The sequence below is a fragment of the Sinohyriopsis cumingii genome, chromosome 10, assembly GCF_028554795.1.
Source record: "Sinohyriopsis cumingii isolate HCF-2022 chromosome 10, ASM2855479v2, whole genome shotgun sequence".
NCBI lineage: Eukaryota > Metazoa > Mollusca > Bivalvia > Unionida > Unionidae > Sinohyriopsis > Sinohyriopsis cumingii.
In genome coordinates this window covers 85,430,420-85,451,991 of record NC_142970.1, presented here as the reverse complement: position 1 = coordinate 85,451,991, position 21,572 = coordinate 85,430,420, and the positions used below count along the sequence as shown (strand labels likewise).

The window sequence follows — 21,572 nt, the reverse complement described above, 5'->3', positions numbered from 1 at the left end:
GATCGACCAGCGCTGTATGCTGTATATAAATGTAAACATAATTCAAACACTGGAATATTATTTTCTGTGATTCAACAAAGAACAGTTGACACATCAGTACTTTTTGAAAAATATGAATCGATCGTATTGTTTTGATAAAAAAAAAGGGATGAACGCATTCATTTACTATTGTTTACTGTTAGGGAATCAGTTCAAGAATCTTTAGGCTTCAGTCTCTTTGAACTGGTTTTTAGACACACTGTGCGTGGACCATTACAGTTTTCGAAAGACACTTCTTTCTGATGAAGATACTGTACTGAAATTAATCGTCACGATTATGTTTCCAATTTTAAGTACAAGTTGTCAAAGGCATGAGGTTGCAAGATACTATCGGAAATTTTGTTCCAAATTTTCCATAATTGCTGAACCCACTGACAAATTTGTTGAGCAAAACAAAAACAAGTTTCATTGGACTGAAAAATGTCAGGAGGCTTTTGATAAGTTAAAAGCCGTGATTAAAAGTGTGTCAATTCTCACAGCTCCAAATTTAAGCCAATCATTTAAACTGATGATGGAAGTGATGTTGGGGTTGGATCACTATTGATTTAAGAAGACGAAAATGGTGCTGATCATCCAGAGTGCTATTTTGCTAAGAAATAAAAAAAGCACCAAAGAAATTATTTAGCAATTGAGAATATGTTTGGCTTTGATATTGGCATCAAAACATTTTGAAGTTTATATTAGTTAAGCTCCGTCTTCGATTACTGATTTTAGTTATCACAACTGGTGATAGAGTTCTGGCTCTCTTGCCCATAACACAAAATCCTCTTCAGGCCAAGTAGTGGGGCCTCGAGTGGCCGAGTGGTCTAAAGCGCTCATCGTTACGGATCACTGCCATCTCACCTCTGTCTGCGTGAGTTCGAGTCTCAGGCTCGGCTAACGTTGATACGTGAGAAAAGCCTGCCAGTAGTTTCTCGTGGGTCGGTGGTTCTTCCCGGAGTTTTCCAGGGTTCTTCCTCCACCAATTATACTGGCCGCCATGTATAGCCTATCTTGTGCTGAAAACTGGTGTTCAACCCTACAACAACAACAACATCAGGCCAAGTAGTATGGTCCCTACACAGTTGACAAGAAAGTAAATGATTTAAATTACATCACTTACTAAATCTTGCGTGCACACACTGGTTCGAACCCCTTAAGATCACGGTCTCCACGTGCAGTTCTTCTCACATCGTGGCATGTTTTACAGTCGGCTATGTATGCGTCATTATGTCATTCAAAGAGGTGTGCAGTACAAGGAATGAAGGATATCAATAGTCTTACTAGGTTTATCTTTAAGGTAGGTGACAAACTATTTTAAGATATAGCTATTTTGAACAACTCACCATTTCGCAAATTCACAATTTGATAATGAAATAATTAATTTTAGACACTTATATAGCCCATCTCACCCGACAGGGGTTCGTTACAAAGGACATTAGGAGTATCCGTCCATGAATCAAGGAATGGGGATTCCAACCGGTAACAATATAACACACGTGAAGACACGAGTCCGCGCCCCTCGGTAGTTACAACAATGCTAGTTTATCCGAATTGCGTCTGCTAATTTCCAACTTAAGCCAGTCGTAATCAAGAATAGTTCAATTTTCAAAACAGCTTGGCACACTTAGTTCAGCTTGTGACATATTGGAGAAAATGTAACAATTGTTCGTCGATTTTGACGTCTGTACAATCACAAATGTTTTTTATTGTTGTTTTTTTGTTGTTGTAAAAATACAAGGTGCGTCAAATATAATTTTTTTAAAAATGATCCATATTGTATCATTCCTGTTCGCACACTTCAACATTAATAATAATTCGTGCAAAACATGTGAAACACAATATTCCCTAAATACTGTACGTAGCAGCTACATTTAGTGTCAGGTCCTAAATGTTTCTAGAGCGTCCGCTTCGATATCGGAAGATCGCGCGTTCGAATTCCGTCCGAGTCGTACCAAAAACTTATAAAAATATTACTAGCAGCTGCCTGAGTTGGCGTTCAGCATTAATTAATAGGTCGGCCTGGTTTCAGGTGATACATGATGCTACATGTCTGCGGTATGATGTCCAAGTGCTGGACATCAACATGAACTGCCACAATGCAGACATTGTGGCGATATGGGTGAAATTTTATTAAAGCAACGTTACAAATCTAAGTCACACACACACACACACACACACCACCTCTGATCTCCGAATGGTGCGATTATTTAAACAATTGGGAGTCCAACCTTAGGCATTACAAGCAGACACATGTGCAGTCCTTTGAAGCTATTGGTTATACACAAATCAGTACAGCGCGGTGAGTGATGGTACTCCGAAGACATGGCTAGTATTTCGGTAAAAGTGATAATCGATTTTCTGTATTAACACTTTACTGTGAGTTTATCAAAGAATAACTCGTAATAAGAAATACCTTTTTTGTCGACAAAGTTTGATGCAGTGTACATTAATTTGGAATTTGGATCCAATGATAAAGAAAACGTCACCGACATTTATCAATAATCCAACCAGTGTCAAAGAGAAGTGGATTTTAAAACTTTGAGAAACTGAACACAAACTATATCTAAGGACATACTGTGTGTTTGCAAATAATAAAAACAGTAATTAGTGAGTCCTTGAAACCTGAAAAGTAATCACAGGTATGAATGTTTGTATCGACCATTATCAACACTTGCCACATTGTATTAGAAACTCAGTTACACAGTTCTGTTTGCGGTTAATAATAATAATAATAACAATATTATTATTATTATTATTATTATTATTATTATTATTATTTAAGTCCCATGCTAAATAGTAATCTATCAATAATTTTTTCTGTACATGATGTACGTATATCTGTATATCTCTGTATGCCTGGCTATATTTAATTGAAATATTGTACTGCAAATATGCATACAGATTATGGCTTTTGGAATAGAAAGGTACAGGACTGCCGCCGGGGCCCCGAGTGGCCGAGTGGTCTAAAGCGCTCTTCGTTACGGATCACTGCCATCTCACCTGTCTGCGGCGGTTCGAGTCTAAGATTCAGCCAATGTGGGCATGTGAGAAAGCTTGCCAGTAGCTTCTCGTGGGTCGGTGGTTCTTTCCGGGGTTTTCCTGGGTTCTTCCTCCACCATTAATACTGGCCGCCATGTATAGCCTATCGTGCTGAAAAATGGCGTTAAACCCCACAACAACAACAACAACAACAGGACTGCCGCCGTTCTGTACTATTATCTTCGGATGGCTGTCTGGTTTCCTCATAAAGCAGGGCATGTTGAAATGTTAGCGACATGCTTTATCAGATAATGTGTTTATCATTCCGTAATCATCAAGAATGTTTACCGACCATTTTATTCGAAACGTATCATTTTCATCTCCAAGTGATGAAACAAGTGGAGCTTTTTAAGATGCTGAATTGGAATGCAATGTACTACAATGTTGATAACCTTCCCTTCAGCTGATGTCATTTTCATCTTCATTATCTGGTACTGTACGTAATCACGGCACTATGCTACGTTTCTACTTTCACATCTCTTGATTCCATTGTAGTATCAGCGATTATTTTGACCGCCAGTGGCATCAAATCGTCTCCTTAAATTGATTCCAAAGCGCCCTAGTCTTTGCAAATGACTAGACTGTAGCACGATACAAACTGATTGACCCTCTTCAAAATGTTCCAGGCAAAAAGAATTAAAATCTATATTAGATACAAATGCAGGTAATTTCGGTTAAACACCATCATTCTGTACATAAGCAAACGAAAAATAATTTTAAACTCTTTCCCTACACATAGCCTAATTAACACACCGTAGAACCTACCGTAGAAGAACACGACGGCATGTACATGTATAGACGCCAAACTCGCCGTCTGTGTCCATGTTGTGCTACACAAAGATTATAATTGACGATAAGTAGTAATCGTTAGCGGCAACCGATCTAAAGGAACAGCCTTCGTGTCAAGAATGCAGATTTTTTTTATCTTACAATTGTAAAATATTCAGTTTTTATTGTGTGCGTACCATTTGTTCAAGAGCGTAAGTTGTAAAGTGTGTTTCTCTTTTAAACTTTTGTCCATGAATGTAAGTTGTAAACTGTGTTTACCTAGCAAACTTTCAAGGCCACTCTTGTTTATAGTTGGACTAGGTTTTTCCTTTGGAAATCTTCACATTATATTGAGATGTAGGTCAAGTGAAATTGTGCATAAATAGGGATTTGATAAAACATTTTATTATTGTCTTAGATCAATCTGTCCGATATAATTCGAAACGAATTCTTTATTTAAAATTATCATTGGAATTACTAAGGTTCTCATTGACTATTGAATTAATAAACTACTTTGAATTAATGTCAACTCGTTCAGAAACGTTCTGAATTTCAACATCGTGTTATTGCTCGACGAACTACCATTTACAGAACTGTATGCTGAGAATTGATAAGGCACAAGCAAGTGAAATGTAACCGATGGAACAACTCCGATAATAGTATTTCACACACGTTTCGAAATTTTCTTCGCTATTAACGGTACCGACGAAGGCTACTTCTATATGGAAATTTTGATAGCCATCAGATTACAGATATAGTTGTAATATGACTTAAGTCATGGGAATGTATCGACTGGAAGATGACCAATATGACAACATCCATTGCATTACATCGTGATGCTGGCCACATACGTTGTATGTAAGGCGCCATGTGTATGGAAACTGTAACGTTTGTTACGTTTTCTTTAGGCATTATGAATACGATAATTGCAATACCATCGCTCAATCATATATATATATATATATATATATATATGCCGGTATCTATCTCACGTACAATTCAGTATCAAACTGCCTATTTTTCCCTTTATAAATACCTTTCCGCAAAATAAGTTGCATCTGCACATTCCACTGACAGAATTTTACAGTAAATAATATAACTTTTCCCACTTATTACGTTCTGTACATAATATTTGGAAATACCATACCCACCCCACCCCACCCACCCTACGAAGCCTATTCGTATTACCAGTAGCCATTAAACAGGTGAATTTATGTCCAATGTTTGCCTCAGACATTTTTATGGCTATTGTTATGGTATGTTTCTCGACTTGGGGCCAAGGTCTTATCTTCGAGAACATTCCATTCTCCATCCCAAAACCATGCGTGCAAACTGAAGGAATGAAAAGTTCAATTCATATGCGTAACCAACATGTGCTCTAGGAGTATATTTCCACAACCAGGGACGAAGTCCCTGGGTGAGAACTTTCTGAGAAATATACCCTAGAAGAATATATATAGTTGCAGGACTTGTAAAGATAATTTATAGGGTAGAGTACTATTTCCAGCAGTTGGTGTTTGTCAAGCCCACGTTAGTGTGAAGCTTGACAGTTGTTGTTGTTGTTGTAGGGATTAACGCCATTTTTCAGCACACGATAGGCTATACATGGCGGACAGTATTAATGGTGGAGGAAGAACCCGGGAAAACCCCGGGAGAAGCTATTGGCAATCTTTCTCACATACCCACATTGGCTGAATCCGAGACTCGAACCCACGCAGACAGAGGTGAGATGGCAGTGATCCGTAACGGAGAGCGCTTTAGACCACTCGGACACTCGGGGCCCCTGGGTTTCTTTTTTTTTTTTTTTTGTACCCATGAATTTGAGCCATATGACTTAAAATTAGAACATCAAAAACTAAACATCGTAATTAAATCTAATTGATTAGAGAATCTATTTTCATTGAAGGTAATTTGATAATGGATCAATATGTTTAATACACTGCCACTAGAACACACATTTTATAGTGGCATTTTATAATGTCTAGCACTGAGGCATCATGTCGCAGACGTTTAGCTTCATGTCCCACCCAGGCACTTTATCCTGACACCAGGTCGACCAGTTCTAGCACTAATCTCTTAATGCTGAGCGCCTAGCGAGGCAGCTGTTAGTACCATTTTTATAAAGTCATTGGTATGACCCGGCCAGGGTTCTAACCTGCGACTCCTGGCATCCAAGGCGGATGCTCTAACCACTAGGCCCCTCAAACAAACCACCAAAAATGTAATGGAGAATACATACACAAATGCTTTCACACCATTGTGATATTTTTAAATTTAAACCAGTGTGGTTACTTACGTTTTGGGTGAGCAACCTCAGCTCAACTACTACAACGGTCAAAGTGTCAATTTAAAAAGAACGTGAAAATGGTGTACTTATCATTGTGGTCTCGCTCGCCCGCTTGACCTTGGGTCAGTGTCCTGGCTCTGCACAGTTTGCGTTAAGGTTTGGATTAAATTTACATTTGCTTCTATATCCTAAACACCACGAAAGATTTTGTTTTTATTCTACAGCAAACATTACGAAGCTAAGACAATTAACTAATGAAGATGGAGCATTTATGGAGTTCGAACCGTTCTGAGATAGGTTTAATATTCATACAAACTATTTAATATATAGGGTTATAGTTAATGCATTTGGAAAGAAAATAGAGACTTTACAATTTTTATTCTCTTAAATCATTCTATTTCTTAAAAGATAAAAATTACACATTACACACAATGCAGAAGATTAGGAATTGCTATAAGATATTAATGAAATGAAGCTTAAAGCTTAACATGGAGACAAAATGGGAAATTGTCCAGAGTTTGGATTTTTCAGGTCATTGAATGGCAAAGAATGTACTCGAAAACATAAAATTACTAACAATCAGTGATGTAGTGCTAAATAAAAAAGGGAGAGAACGCAACAAAGAAATGAGGTAACGCATGTTACTCAGATGGGTGGGGTGGGGTGGGGTGGGGGCAATGGCAAGCACAAAAATAAGTAAGAGAACGCGCAAAAGATGTAACGGAACGCCGATCCCACAACACTACACCCTGATAACAATAATTGTCTAAGTTGATTTCAGTTTATACAATAACCATACATATAATTCTGACAGTAAACTTTCTTAAACATTATTGCAATAGCGGTTGATTTAATTCTGCTAAAGAATCCATACAATACTTGTTTCGGGAATGCGAATGAATTAAGGAATTTTGTAAGGAAATAATTACATGCAGCTACTTCAAAGTTGAAACTAATGTGGAATTGGACTTGTGGACGATTTTATTTGGGAAAGAAATTTTAAATAGGAATAACAATAGAGGTGTACATGTATATCGGTTTACATGGATATTTTTCCTTTTTTGCGGCGGTACACTCTAAGGTTCTTTTTCACTGTATCCGTACTCTGATAGTTTCCATCAATAAGGAACATAACGGAAATTCACAAGCTATCTCGTTAAGAATTTTATGATATAGTTTCAGTATTCGTGACAAAATAACTTTAAAAATTGTTATTTCCATGTACAAGCCGCTGCATTTCTCACAAATCAATTTTAGGCTAAACAAACATAATTATTTAATGTTGTTTTTGACACGCGTCACGCATCCCAACGCTGCGGCCAAATAAATCCTATGATATGTATTCGGGCAAAATCGAACTTTTGGAAGCACGTCAGAGTTTTGAATAAGCAAAATGTCATTTTTTTTATGTACTATTGTATATTGATGTTTTAAGTAATATATACCTTTATAAGACTGTGAATGGTCCTGATGCTTTTAGGAGAGAAATTGTCTGCTGTTTGAATTTTACGCAATTTCTCAACCATACAAAATATTTTCTCATTTGTGGAGTAAGCGTGTTTTATTTTTTACTGGCTATCTCTGACAAATCTCTTGCCCGGGTGTTGGCATACCACTCGAAGTTCTTAGCCTATTATATCAATACTGTAGCTAGTTAATTTCATATTTTTATCAACGAGCTCTCGAATGTCAGTACAATGCCTTTCTCATGATGCGAACTATATGTAAGCTTAATCATCCACTTCAGTTTTTATATTATAACCTTCAGTTACAGTTTACATTACAACTTATACAACAGTTAATATACACATAGCAAATTCATCTATTGTAAGGTACTGAGCTTTTAATTTTCGGATGGGTGGGTGGGGGGTGGCTACGAAATTATTTCAGCCAAGATATTTTTGACTTGATTTTTTTTATCTGAGGAATTTTTTTCTTCTGAAATTACATAATGGATATACGATGTTGTTATTTTGCTATAAATCAGAACAGACCACTCCGATAGTCTAGTGGTTAGAGCGTCCTCTTCGGATGCCAGAGGTCGCTGGTTCGAACCCGGGCCGAATCATACCACAGACTTGTAAAAATTGTACTAACAGCTACCTCGCTTGGCGCTCAGCATTAAGAGGCTAGTGTTAGGACTGGTCGGCCTGGTGTCATGATTATGTGACTGAGTGGGACATGATGCTACATGTATGCGGCATGATGCCCCAGTGCTAGACACCACTATAAACTGCCACTGTGATATGACTGAAACATTGTTATCTATAAATAACGCTATCAAGATTAGGACTATTAGTACAAAGAATGATCAGAAATGAGAGCTTAATGCCGTCTAAATTGACTGCTTATTGGATCCATCATGATGTGCTTTGCACGAACATTTACCCGGTTCCCTTAAGATTATTTTTGCGTTACCATTTGAAACGTAAAATTGAATTTTTTTTTCTGTAGAAATATGTTATGCAACGACATGATCGCAGATACGATGTATGGTTATAGTGTTAACCACGTCCGTCCGTCCGTCCAGTCTTAATCAAGAATTTCGTTTAGGGCCTTCAATGTCTTTAACCCATTTAGAATTATAAATATGTAGATACTAACAAACGAGTAAACATGAAATATGGACAGGAGATAACAGAATCATATACACTGGTGTTGAATAAACTAAATCCCAGGTGTGGGTTGGGATTTTCAGGCAGGAATGAGGTTCTTTCGAATACTGATTATAAAATGTTGTCACCTCAAGTACGATTCCAATATCAAAAGCAAGTGATATGAATTTTTCTTTACTGCTTAACTTTATTTAATTTGGTTCAATTCATTATGGTGGATAGACCACTGCAAATGAAATGATCATCGTCTGGTTCGTGGTCAAACTCATCGTGATATCAATTTTAGGTCATTCTTTCTCACATGAGAAACTATCACACATAAAGAGAAAAGAAGAAAAGCAAGTAAAATTTTGGATGGTTGGGGAGTTTATACTGCGGATTCAGATTTATTATTTGCGTATTTTCGTGTCTTTCTGTTTCAGAAGCACTCGAAACTCGACACTGGATACGTCAGAAAAGGTACAACACTAGAGGATTGGTGTCAGAATCTACATCACCTTGATATATCAAGATCTCAGTTATTTTACTGGACCGAGGATGTTACTGTGAGAGATCTCTATTAACAAATACATATCGCAACGTTTTAGAACGCATGCAAGCTGTTGAGCAAGATGAAAGAACAGGTTTATTACTATAAAAGATTTTGTACTGTACGGTATTCATGCTGTGTATTGTTCTCTGCTTTTATCATCACCTTTTGCTTGTCCGTGTACATGTTATCCACTTCGTACACTGTTCCAAAGATAAAACTACAGACTCGTGTAAAACAATACTGCAAATTCCCTACGCTTAATCCGTGGGACAACTCTGTGCTAAGGTTTTTGAGAGACCATGACATTTTTCATTGCTCCAAAACACCGTCTTTATTGTATGTCGACGAAAATGGGATTCTGAAATTCGATTATAAAGTACTGAATAAACCGTATAACGTTGCTAGCCAAGACCTGATATGTTCTAGCAGGCGAATTGAACGGATCACGAACGACATCGCCATTGCGTACGGGCCGGTCTTTGAAATTAAACCCCCAGAGTTTATACAAGCGAGATTTTTCCGTGCGACGTGTTTTGATAAAGAAAAAGTCATATATGATAACCTGCATATGAACATGGAATGGAAGGATGATTTTTCAAACAGTTTTATGATGCCTGAAACAGGCGATCGATTAAGTGTCTTTATATTTGGCGTCGATTCTTTGTCTCGTTCTCATTTCATACGAAAACTTCCAAAAACTCTTCATTTCTTGAATACTAACCTGAACGCTTACGATTTCAAGAATTATGTAACAGTTGGAAAAAACTCATTTCCAAACCTATTGCCAGTTCTTACAGGAAAGGCTGTTTCTGAACTTCCCGCCGATTACAGCGACACGTATCTGGATTATCTTCCATTCCTTTGGAAGGAAGCTGCCATGTTGAAATACACTACAATGTATGCAGAGGATAGGGCCCATTATTCTACATTTAATTATCTTAAACTGGGTTTCAGATATCCGCCTACAGACTACTATTTTAGACCTTTTATGAGCGCCGTTGAGAGTTTTAACCCAATCCTTGTCGAAAAACTTGGCGTAAACAAGTATTGCCTTGGCAACGTAGAGCAATACAAACTGCAGATTAAATTTTTCAAAGAATTTCTCCATAAATACAAGTTTCGCTTACGGCTGGCATTTTCATGGTTGAACCAGCTCACACATGATAATTTTAACGGAATCGAGTATGCCGACCAAGCATTCGCAGACCTCTTTAAGTGGATGAAAAAGGAAGGTCATTTGGAGCGCGCCGTTTTCATTGTCATGAGTGACCACGGGTTTCGGTTAGACGATTTTAGCACCACATTACTTGGTAGACTTGAGAGTCAGCAACCGTTTCTGGCCGTATACCTTCCTGAAAAACTGAAAAGAATCTATCCATATCTGGGCACAATCATGCAAAGAAACACTGAAAGATCAGTCACTCCATTTGACCTGCATCAAACCATTCAGGACGTCATTTACAGTAGATATAACGGTACCGTAGCCAAGACTGACCAAGGATTAGAGAAAATAAGTCTATTCACCCCGCTACCAGAGTTTAGAAGTTGCGAACATGCTGGGATTCCGGAGAACTATTGTGTATGCAATTTAACGTTGCCAGTCCTTGTCACTCTCCCGATTATTGGAAAGTTGGCAAATTTTATTGTTGCGAATATTAATGACATTATTCGTAGTCATTACAATGGTAAACTGTGTGAATTACTGCAGTTATACGAAGTTAGAGAGGCAGGTATTGTAAATTCCTTTGATATTGATCAGTCACAAGGTCCTGACCATCTTCAGAAAACGGCAGAAGCAAATGGAGACGGACGTTATACAATCGTCATTGTGACTTTGCCGGGTCAGGGTCTGTTTGAAGGAATGGTCGATCATATAAACAAAAATATGGAGTTAGTGGGGAAAGTTGCTAGATTAAATCGTTATGGTGACCAGTCTTCCTGCATTAAAGACGATACTATTGAACAGTATTGTTATTGTAAAGCAAACCGTACTGACATATATTTATAATATGCATGTTTTTAATATCTTAATTATTAATATCTATACAGTAAAACGCATTTCCCCCACATGCGCAATGTATATAATGATGCTGACTATATCAACGTGACTTAAAGCATTATCTCGGATTAAACAATAGTAAACTCATGCAATATTTGATATCTTAAGGACATTTTTGCTTCGTATAAATTATGACTTTCTCCTTCATTAGTAAAGAAATCGTCTACCAAATTGTTACAACTGGAATTTTCCCTCTGCATGAAGAACATCGAACATTGTCTATTTCTTTTAATTAAACTAATCTTTTTGATATTTGCTACTATTTAAAGGTTTCACCAAGTGTTTTAAAAAGCCTAAATAATACGTTTTCAAGTGATGTTCACTTCATGTTGATATTTTCTTAACCACTTTTATGGCACAATTTAGACTACGAAACCGGTTCGAGTCTCGGATTCAGCCAATTAGGGTATGGGAGAAAGCTTGCCAGTAGCTTCTCGTGGGTCGGTGGTTCTTTCCAGGGTTTTCCCGGGTTCTTCCTCCACCATTAATACTGGCCGCCATGTATAGCCTATCGTGTGCTGAAAAATGGCGTTAAACCCCACAGCAACAACAACAACAAGACTACGAAACATGAGAAGCCTCGGTCCGAAGAAAAACAAAAAAAAAAATGACTAAATAATAGGTCGGCCCAGCGTTAAGCAATCATGTTAGTCACAAATGTTAATTACAAAGTTTTTATGTTAAAATATTATCTTAATTGCAAAGCTTTCATATTAAATACAATTATTAATTAAGCGTTCTTGTTAAAAAAATATATTATTTACAAAGCCTTCGTGTTAGATACATAAATTGCTAAGCTCTCATATTTGTTACATATGCTAATTGCAAAGATAATATTTTAGATACACATATGCTAATTGCAAAGACGTTATTTTAGATACACATATGCTAATTGCAATGAGTTTTCGATACACATATGCTAATTGCAAAGCATTCATGTTAGATACATATATTGTAAAGAATATGTATGTACTACAATAAACATGTACATATTTTATTTAAGCTGGAATCAAATAATGCAGACCTTTGATTTGAAATATACCATTTATTTATTTATGAAGAATTTGAAGGGTTTATATTATAGTTTGTTTTAATTGCATTTATGGAGTCATAATGAAATAAAATATAGGCATACTTTAATTCTTTTGATAATGTCTCCCAACAATATACTACAAAACTTGTATATGCTTGAGTCTACCAAGTATCAACAATTTATTTAAAATTACATTAAAAATTACTTAACTGAAAAGACAGTGTGAGGAAAAGACAGACAAAAACAAGATATTCTCTTGGCAGCTTTCCGAAAAAAAGGCTGAAGACCATGCATCTATGTCGTTACATGGAGTGAACTGTGCTATCATGTATTTTATAACTTTAGACAAGGTTTAAAACAAAACTTTAACAAATGGTTATAATATCGGCGTTATTTAACATAACAAATGATGTGTTGATTGTTATAAAATAATTTTTATTTTATGAATATTTACTCGTTCAAACGAAGCTGGCTAATACCATTCATGACATGTCACTTAGAAAATAAAGACACCAGCGCATGCATTACATATATTGAACAAAGTATGATAGTTTCGCTTCAAAATAGTACGCAAAGCAAATTGCATAAAATTAAAAGCGGCTGAAATAAAGTTTCTTCTTAATGTTTTGCATCACATAACAAATGCATGGTCTTTCTCAATTTGCAGATCAATCGAGCAATCACTTCGGATTTATATTATAATTTTGTTTACTGCGTTAGTTTTATATTCTTTCCTTTATACTTGCACTGGATCTGTCTCCGACCTAGTATGGAGAATCGCTGACTCTTAGAAATACTTGAATGTTTTTGGACTCTCCATTTTAAAGAAATCCTATTACTAATTTTATGACTAACATAATTATTACGAGTTAGATGTTTAAGCTAGTATCGCTACATTGTACTCAAATTCATGCACTGTGTTCCTTGGCAACATCACTTAGATCCGAATTCCATATGAGGACAAGTATGTAAAATAAATTCTATATTAGCAAAGCAGTGTTAAGTTTCAATGTCTAACCTTGTGTGCCATATTAACTTCCGAGTCTTTAAGCTTGTGGTAGCTGGGACGGGGGACTGTTTAACGCAAAAGTTGCTTGTGTGCCAATGGCCTGGAATATCGCAGTGTGTTACGTCTTTTGATGTTTCACAATAATATTATCCAAAACGTCCTTGACTGAATACATTACAATTCAAAATCAATGATTTAGTCTAAGACATATTAATGCTCAATTTGTAATTGTAGTGAATAATTTCAAAAAAAAAAAAAAAAAGAATTCATCCAAACTAAAAACTGAACAAAACTGATTCCCCTTTTTCATGTCATAGTAGGAATGAGAAATTCTAAAGTAAATAACTTTGTGTACCCCTCTGCTTCATCTAGGTTGCAAATGCCATTTGTTTGGAAATACTCCGTCATCTTGATGACAAATTTCTGGCTTCCATCTCGATCATGGATGTATTCCTGTTGTCGTCTTTGTCTATACTTGTGTTCGTTGACCTCAATGAAAGCGTACGTTTTATCGATCTATCAGTGTCTGTCTTTGGAAGGGAAACTTTGATTAGCTGAAACAACGTGAAAGGTCATGCCAGCTCACAGTGGCGACACAATTTTACTCTCGCTCAAAGTGATAGGTTAAAAAGGTTGATGCATATTTATCAGAAAAGAGGGAATCTCCACACGGGCGGCCATACGTGATAAAGGAACGTAGTCGATGATCGCCCGTGGCTTGCGACAACTAAGAAACAAGAAAGAGCAAAACCTGCATGTATTCTATAATTTGAAATACAAATTTAATTACCATAAATAAAGGTTGAAGGAATTAAAACTAACTTACAGTATGAATTCCTAATATTCTTAGATATTCTGTCAATTCCAAGGTAATCCAGATATGCTCCAAAGGTATTCCGAATAAAAACGTAAGTGTTAACACCACAGAAGAATCACTGTTTCAATACACAAAAGTTGTTACTTGAATTCAAGGTACATCCAAATATTATTAAGTCCCAAAATTGTCCTTGAATGTTTCACGGTAAAATCCACTAACTCTTGATATATTCAAGCCTTTGAATAATTTCGCAATAATCCAGTATATGGTATTGTCTATTTAAAATAAATGTTCCCAACTCTGCAGTTACAACGAACGATTATCGATTTAAATATACAAATCTAGTTTCTCAAAGTATCTCTTACAAAAATCAAGAACGCTGAGTAAAAATGTCCCAATAGAATCACATAACACGTAGAAGATAAACATTACTTGGAGTTTCTAGAATTAATCATTTAATGTAGCGAAAGTCTTTTCAATGACAAAGTCAACAACTGCTGCTCAGGTTTTTTCCAATCACAAACTAGGGCAGTTTAACCTCACTAAAGTATCGATAATAATATATTCTGGTGTTGCTCAAAGTTGGGAAAGACAGTCCAATATTGTCGTGAACACTGTTCTATTTACATCTTGCCTGTATTGTACGCCATTCTCTTATTATGTTAGAATTTCATGTATAAAAGTGACAAAGATAGTATAGCAAATAAATAATCTTCTAATTAAGGAAATTAAAATAGCCCCAAAATATCTCTCTATAGAAACATCGCTGGGCCATTTCTGTCATGTCGTGAAATAACCTCTGAAGTTGTTGAAGGAATACACATCAATTTGATGTTTTTGGTGATTCAGAGCGAACCACACGTTACAAGAGAAACAGCCGATACTGTTGTAATTTTGTCTCCTTACGCCTCCACGTTGTTCCACATGAACAAAAGTAGTTTTTCTTGTGTGGTTTAACGCCATTTTTCAGCACACGATATGCTATACATGGCGGCCAGTATTAATGGTGGAGGAAGAACCCGGGAAAACTCCGGAAAGAACCACCGACCCAAGAGAAGCTACTGGCAAGCTTTCTCCCATAGCCAAATTGGCCGAATCCGAGACTCGAACCCACGCAGACAGAGGTGAGATGGCAGTGATCAGTAACGGAGAGAACTTTAGACCACTCGGCTACTCTGGGCCCCTCATGAACAAAAGTAGTTCAGAATATTGTTCGTAATGGTTACGAATTACATCCGATGGTCCTTTGTCGACTTGACGAAAAAAATCTGATGATGACCGGAGTGATATGGTGAAGTGTGGCCACATTTTCAGGTGTGTGTGGGGTGAGGGGGTCACTCCAACGCAGAAAACCTGTTTTCTATGGATTTAGCGAAACGCAGAAAATAATGGAGGGTGGTGGTTCTGGACCACTTTTTTCTGGTGTGTCCAAGCACATTATAAATGGGATGGATGGTTTTGGGCCATGTGATGAAAGGTAGGTGGGAAAACATTTTAGTCAGAAGTGTTTAAAGCTTGATGTTTTTATGTCCAATGCTAATGTGGAGTTAGCATTAGTGCAGTATCTTTTATCATCAAAGTTGCACATATCATTTTTTATTTATAAGCAAAGCGGCCATATGAGTTCGAACTGACTTGAATGTTCTCATGGTGTCATAATGGAGATTTCCATCCACGGCCTCTTTGTAATGGTGAGTATTTGGCCAAAGATCGAAGGTGGGTTTTGTGACCCTTTGGGTTTGGTCTTGATCACGCCAGTGTTTGTTTCGAAGCAGTACATTTTTTGATTTTAGTACGATGCATTCGACTATGGGATCAACAATGGATTTGTCCTTGAACTTTCCAAGAACTTTTTATTATATTATCTGCACAGCAAAATAGGTTATCCAACGGAAAATTACTGAGGTTAAAGTGTTCTCCGTGATCATGCATATCCTGGTTAACATCCTCTGTCTGAATCTCATAGATGAGTGAATCGGTATCCGTCATGAGAAGACAAGCGCGGTCTCCGTACATCTGCTTGATAAATCCATAATGTAAATCGAGCAGAAGCATTTTAGAAAGATGAACTATGGCTACTCCAACGTCAGCTGGTTAATTCAGCTTAAGCTTGGTTTTTCTAGACTCGATAGCTACTAACTCCTCGTCGAATATTTTCATGTGCATGAAGTCATCCAATGAGTCTAGTTTATCACGTTGCCGTACGTCGTTAACGATTTAAATGTTTCTGTGTTTTCGGATGTTTTCAGTGGTCTTTCCGAAGACGCTGTTGTTCATGAGTTTGAAAAAGTTCTTGTCCAAGTTCGTGTTAGCTTTGGTTCCTTACGAGGTATTAAAGTCAATGTAATTTGTCGTCCATGGAGCTCGATTAAACTTGAGTACACGATGAACTTTATTAAGAACCAGTCCGTGCTGCAGCGCCTGATCATGCATGACGTGCTTAGTCTGGTTCATGAGATTGGGTATACGTTTTTTCACCTTAGTACCTCCAGCTTAAAACTTGTCTTTTTTCTGTTCCGGAGAGAGAATCTCACTGGAGACCAAGAGTTGTTCAGCGCAAGGGATATTCCTTGTATGAGATCATGAACGTGTTGTGGGCAGGTCAAGGCGACTTCGACAAAATAGTCAGCGTCTTCGACGTAACTGTCTCAGCGTTCCTGCATACACTGTTTACCGGGTATCCAGTGAAATCCGCCTATGGGAAGAGATTGTGACGGAGATTCCCCTTTCGCACCATCTGCTCTGTTAACATAAACATATCTGGGTCGGTGAAAAGCTTCAGTTGCATCTGACTTGTTTTAAGTAGAGCGTCTCATGATAAACCTGGTGATGCAAAGTACAGTAGAGGATCAAGTTGATAAGGTCGTTGTCAGGTATTATGTTCCTACATCTGCGTGATATGTTTTATCTACTGTCGTCGGTATAACACCACGTCGTTTGAAAAGATCACCAGTAAAAACTCAGCGGTGAGGACGTGCTCAGAAACTTTGTCGTGTAGCAGGCGGAGTTACGTCTGACGGTCATCGAGGATAAAGTGGGTCAGCAGGTGTTTGAGCGCGATGTCGCTCAGGATTTTTTTTTTATAAACCTGTCACTAAGGCATTAGTCAAATAACAGAAATCATGCTGCTCAACAAACTAGACTCCAGGCAAAATGTCTGCTCTCGAGGAACGGCAAGAGAGTCAAAGAAAAGCTGCACTAAACACACTGACCAGAGTCAGAAGTCTAGATCAAGCTAAAGAGATAGAGTATATCAAAACGACCGGCGACAGATTTCAACGCATCTTCAGAAAGCGTAAACAACATAAAACGCTCGAGGAAAAAGACATAGATACGCAGTGTGTCTTCGGCGACGTGAGCCACAACGTGGGCAGACAGCTTAGCTGTCAGGGTTGTGGACATTTGAAATGCTTTTGTATTTCTATAGTTTTCAGAGGCGTAAAAACAGTAGCTGTTATAAGTATACAACATGAAGCCATCACGCACTGCACGAAGTAAAATTTTGGGTTGGTTTTATCCACATTGTTTCATACATTTGATCAGCACTTCCTAGTCTTTCCCCCAAATCCGCATCCATTGATTTTAAAGTCACAAAAGCTGGAACGCCGGAGCAGCATTTTCAGCAGGAACTGCAATAGGACAAAAATTGCCAGCAAAATTATGCCCTCCAGTTCTTCAGCGCCAGTGCCTATGCAGGATGTTTCCTCACAAGCAACGCAAGTGCTTAAGAAAATGGTCGATGTTCTCACGGTGAAAAGTGAGAACATTTTAAAAGTTCCTGAGAAAAATGTGAACGCACTGACTACAGATCCTGCATCAGTTTCTGCTATTGGCAACATGATGTCAGGATATGGATTAAAAAGACTGGTGAGAATCCACGATGACGGCGGGCAACGGTGTGATTTTATTACGTGTGCTAATTTTATCACACTGCCATTAGTATACAAAAACCATGTATTCGAGATTTACACCCGATTACTTGAGGATGAACGATGATACACCCGTAGACGATTCCACGACGGAGTACGAGCATGTAGAGTATCATTATACCAATATCTCTAATCTCAATGTGAGCACGCACAGAAAAATCGAAACACCTGATGGGGATGTGCATTTACTTCCTCACAAAGCTTTCTTGGATGTCCGAAGGAAAATCCAACCTGCTGTAGGAGGAGTGGATTATGTCGCTAATGCTCAGATCACGCTGCAGAACAATGGTTGTTCGTTATTTAAATCAGCACAGTATCAGCTGAACAGACAGTCGACAAGAGGGGGAGGAGCAACCGGCGATATATCCCCGGGGCCCGGGCCAAACAACACTTTTTAATTTTATCAAAATAAGTTTGTTAAAGCAAGAACTAGGAGAGGCCCGGGTGTTTCTTACCCTAAGGCCCGTGATCGCTCTCTACGGCCGTGTCTGAACAATCAGATCGTGGAAGAAATCAACGGCTATTTACCGCAAGCTAGCACTATCCTTAATTTAATTATGTTCAGCGATGATTATATGCGATCGTGTGCTACCAACTAGTGATGATTTTAAGACACGAATAATGTTACTGCCACAAGTACTTAACTTGGTGCTACGGCAGATATGCTTCCTGTATCGGCGTCGGTAACGCAGATGCTCTCAATGGAGGTAATTTCAGAAATAACTTTGCCTGTGCTCGGAACGGTAATTACATAGTAGGATTTGTTGTTCGTCGATCTCTCACCAATTCCAGTCGAAAAATTTGTATAATATTTTGGAATATGTTGTGATAACTGCACGGTTCTTCAGATGGGTTAAACATACGCTGATATTAAAGAGATTCTCCCACGCAGTACATGTACAGAGCAGGTGGGGCTGGAGCTCCTGTAGATGGCCAGTTTACCATGACGCGGCTCGGGCTGTGGATAACAAAAAATCACACCTTCGGCTGCTCGCATGCTTGAATCAGAAGCTACTTTGGCTCGATTTATATATACACGCTCCTCAGACATGTTGTATATGTGTGGATCACACAGACTATAATCCATAAAGCAGGGTTTTGTTTGCATCAAATCAATGCTTTAAATAATTGTTCTTTCTAAATTTGATCATAAGTTATTACAGATGCATGCTTCTTTTTTTAATTGTTGAGGTTGTTCCAGATGTTATTCATATTGTGTATTTGCTGCAATTACACTGGACAACAAATTTTTACAAAAGTCATGTTACTGAAATAAAATTAGTCAATTCTTATCAATTTTTATGTGCTGAACACGAATATGACAGTCAAATTGCAAAATTGGCTCTAGTTTTTTTGTAATCTGCAAGAAATTAATGTTTACATAACGAAATGCATTCCAATAGTAAAAGGTTAGCTGTAATAGCCTACCTATAAAAAATCAAGTCATTGACTACATCTTAGATTTCTTCGCCTGTCTCTTGTACAGCTGTTCGGGAGCATCTCTGAGGAGTGTCCAGCAGTAGTCAGCCAGCATTGTAGTGGACCATTTTCCCTGGTATCTTTGTTCCATTGTTGCGATATCTTGATGAAAACGTTCGCCGTGTTCATCACTAACAATACCACAGTTGCTAGGAAAGAAATCCAAATGGGAATGAAGGAAGTGAATCTTTAGAGACATATTGCAGCCAAGTTTCTTATACTTCATCAACATGTCTTCTACTAGTTCCTTATAGTTTTCTGCCCTAACATTTCCGAGGAAGTTTGTAGAAACTAGGCGAAAAGCATTCCATGCTTGTTTCGCGTCACCTTCCAGCAAGTTGTTGAACCGGTCATCTTTGAAAAGCTCTCGAATCTGAGGACCCACAAAAACTCCCTCTTTAATCTTTGCTTCGCTGAGTCGAGGGAATTTTTCATGCAGGTATCGGAATGCTGGCAAAGTCCGGTCAATGGCTTTCACGAAGTTCTTCATCAAACCTAGTTTGATGTGAAGGGGTGGTAGCAAGATTTTCTGAGCCTCAACCAGAGCTGGGTGTTGGATATTCTTCTCTCCAATGGCTACATTCTGCCTGTGAGTCCATTCCTTCCTCATGTAGTGCATTTCCCTTGCTCGGCTATCCCACTCGCATAAGAAACACATGTATTTTGTATATCCTTGCTGCAGTCCCATTAAAAGGGCAACTACCTTCAAATCACCACAGAGGTGCCAGCTGTACTTGTTATACTCAATGGAATTCAGTAGCTGCCTTAAGTTATCGTATGTCTCTTTCATGTGGACAGCATACGCTACTGGAATAGATGGAAGAATGTTTCCATTGTGCAAAAGCACAGCCTTGAGACTCAGTTTCGAAGAGTCCACAAATAGTCTCCATTCTTGTGGGTCATGAGTGATTTTTAAAGCATTCATGAGGCCCTCAATATCGGAACAGAATATCAGATTACTTTCCTTTCTGAAGAAAGGCTCCAATTGCTGGTGGCGCTTTTGATATGCAGTAATTGTGACATCTTCTTCTAGAAGATTCCATTGTTGGAGTCTTGATCCTAGCAATTCTGCCTTGTTCTTTGATAAGTCCAAATCACGAATCAGGTCATTTAGTTCTTCCTGTGTTATTCTGTGTGGGGTTGATGATGCACCACAGTGAAAATCTGGATCACTGCATGCTGATGGACCAGGAGAAGAACAGGTCGACTCACCTTTGTCTTCGTCAGATGAATCAAGAGAATATTCTGCTGGAGGTTCTGGAATAGGAAGTCCCTCACCATGTGGAACTGGTCTCAATGCAGACGGAATGTTTGGGTAGACTATTCTCGACTTCTTTCGCTTCGTTATTCCGCCGGAAAGAGGAGGAACCAAGCAGAAGTAACAGTCATTTAGGTGGTTGCTTGGCTCTCTCCACACCATTGGGACTGCAAACGGCATTGATGACCTTTTGCAATTCAACCACTGTGAAAGCTGTGTTGTACATGTAGCACAGCATATATGCGGAGCCCAAGGCTTGTCTTGGTCACCAACCTTGCATCCGAAGTAAAGATGATATGCCTTCTTCACTTGAGAATTGATACTTTTCTTCTGGTTGGCAAATGTCACTTCCCCACAAATATAGCAAAAATTGTCCGCGGTATTAACACACTTTCGAGGCATTACTGTTCTTTATTGTACGTAAATGGATAAAATAATAAGTTTTATGTAACAGTAGCTTGAACTGTCTCGCACAACGTCTAAAATATTTTAAATGCTGAACCTATCTGATTGGGCTTTATATAGTACACTGCTTACGTCAGCTTCAGCAGCCGCCTGGCATTAGTATAATAGGCCTACACATGTATAGTACACTGCTGACGTCAACTTACTTCAGCAGCCGCATGGCATTAGTATTGCATTACATCAGAAAATGATGCAATCAACTGTGGATGATGTGAGCATGATGGTATTATGCAATGTTACATCATTATTCCGGATGTTGCT

The 21,572-nt window shown here is 38.1% G+C and overlaps 1 protein-coding gene across 1 annotated transcript; it reads left to right on the top strand.

The window, feature by feature from the left end:
• Window positions 1-1,089: 1,089 nt before the first annotated feature.
• LOC149790507 (uncharacterized) lies at window positions 1,090-12,437 on the top strand. The gene is made up of 2 exons (XM_089971398.1): window positions 1,090-1,318; window positions 9,153-12,437. The coding sequence occupies exon 2, from the start codon at window positions 9,342-9,344 to the stop codon at window positions 11,268-11,270; it is 1,929 nt and encodes a 642-aa protein (XP_089827524.1). The 5' UTR covers window positions 1,090-1,318; window positions 9,153-9,341; the 3' UTR covers window positions 11,271-12,437.
• Window positions 12,438-21,572: the final 9,135 nt, after the last annotated feature.

Excerpts from the sequence above, each read along its gene's own strand:
- LOC149790507 (XM_089971398.1), top strand. The coding sequence starts at position 9,342 with ATGAAAGAACAGGTTTATTACTATAAAAGATTTTGTACTGTACGGTAT.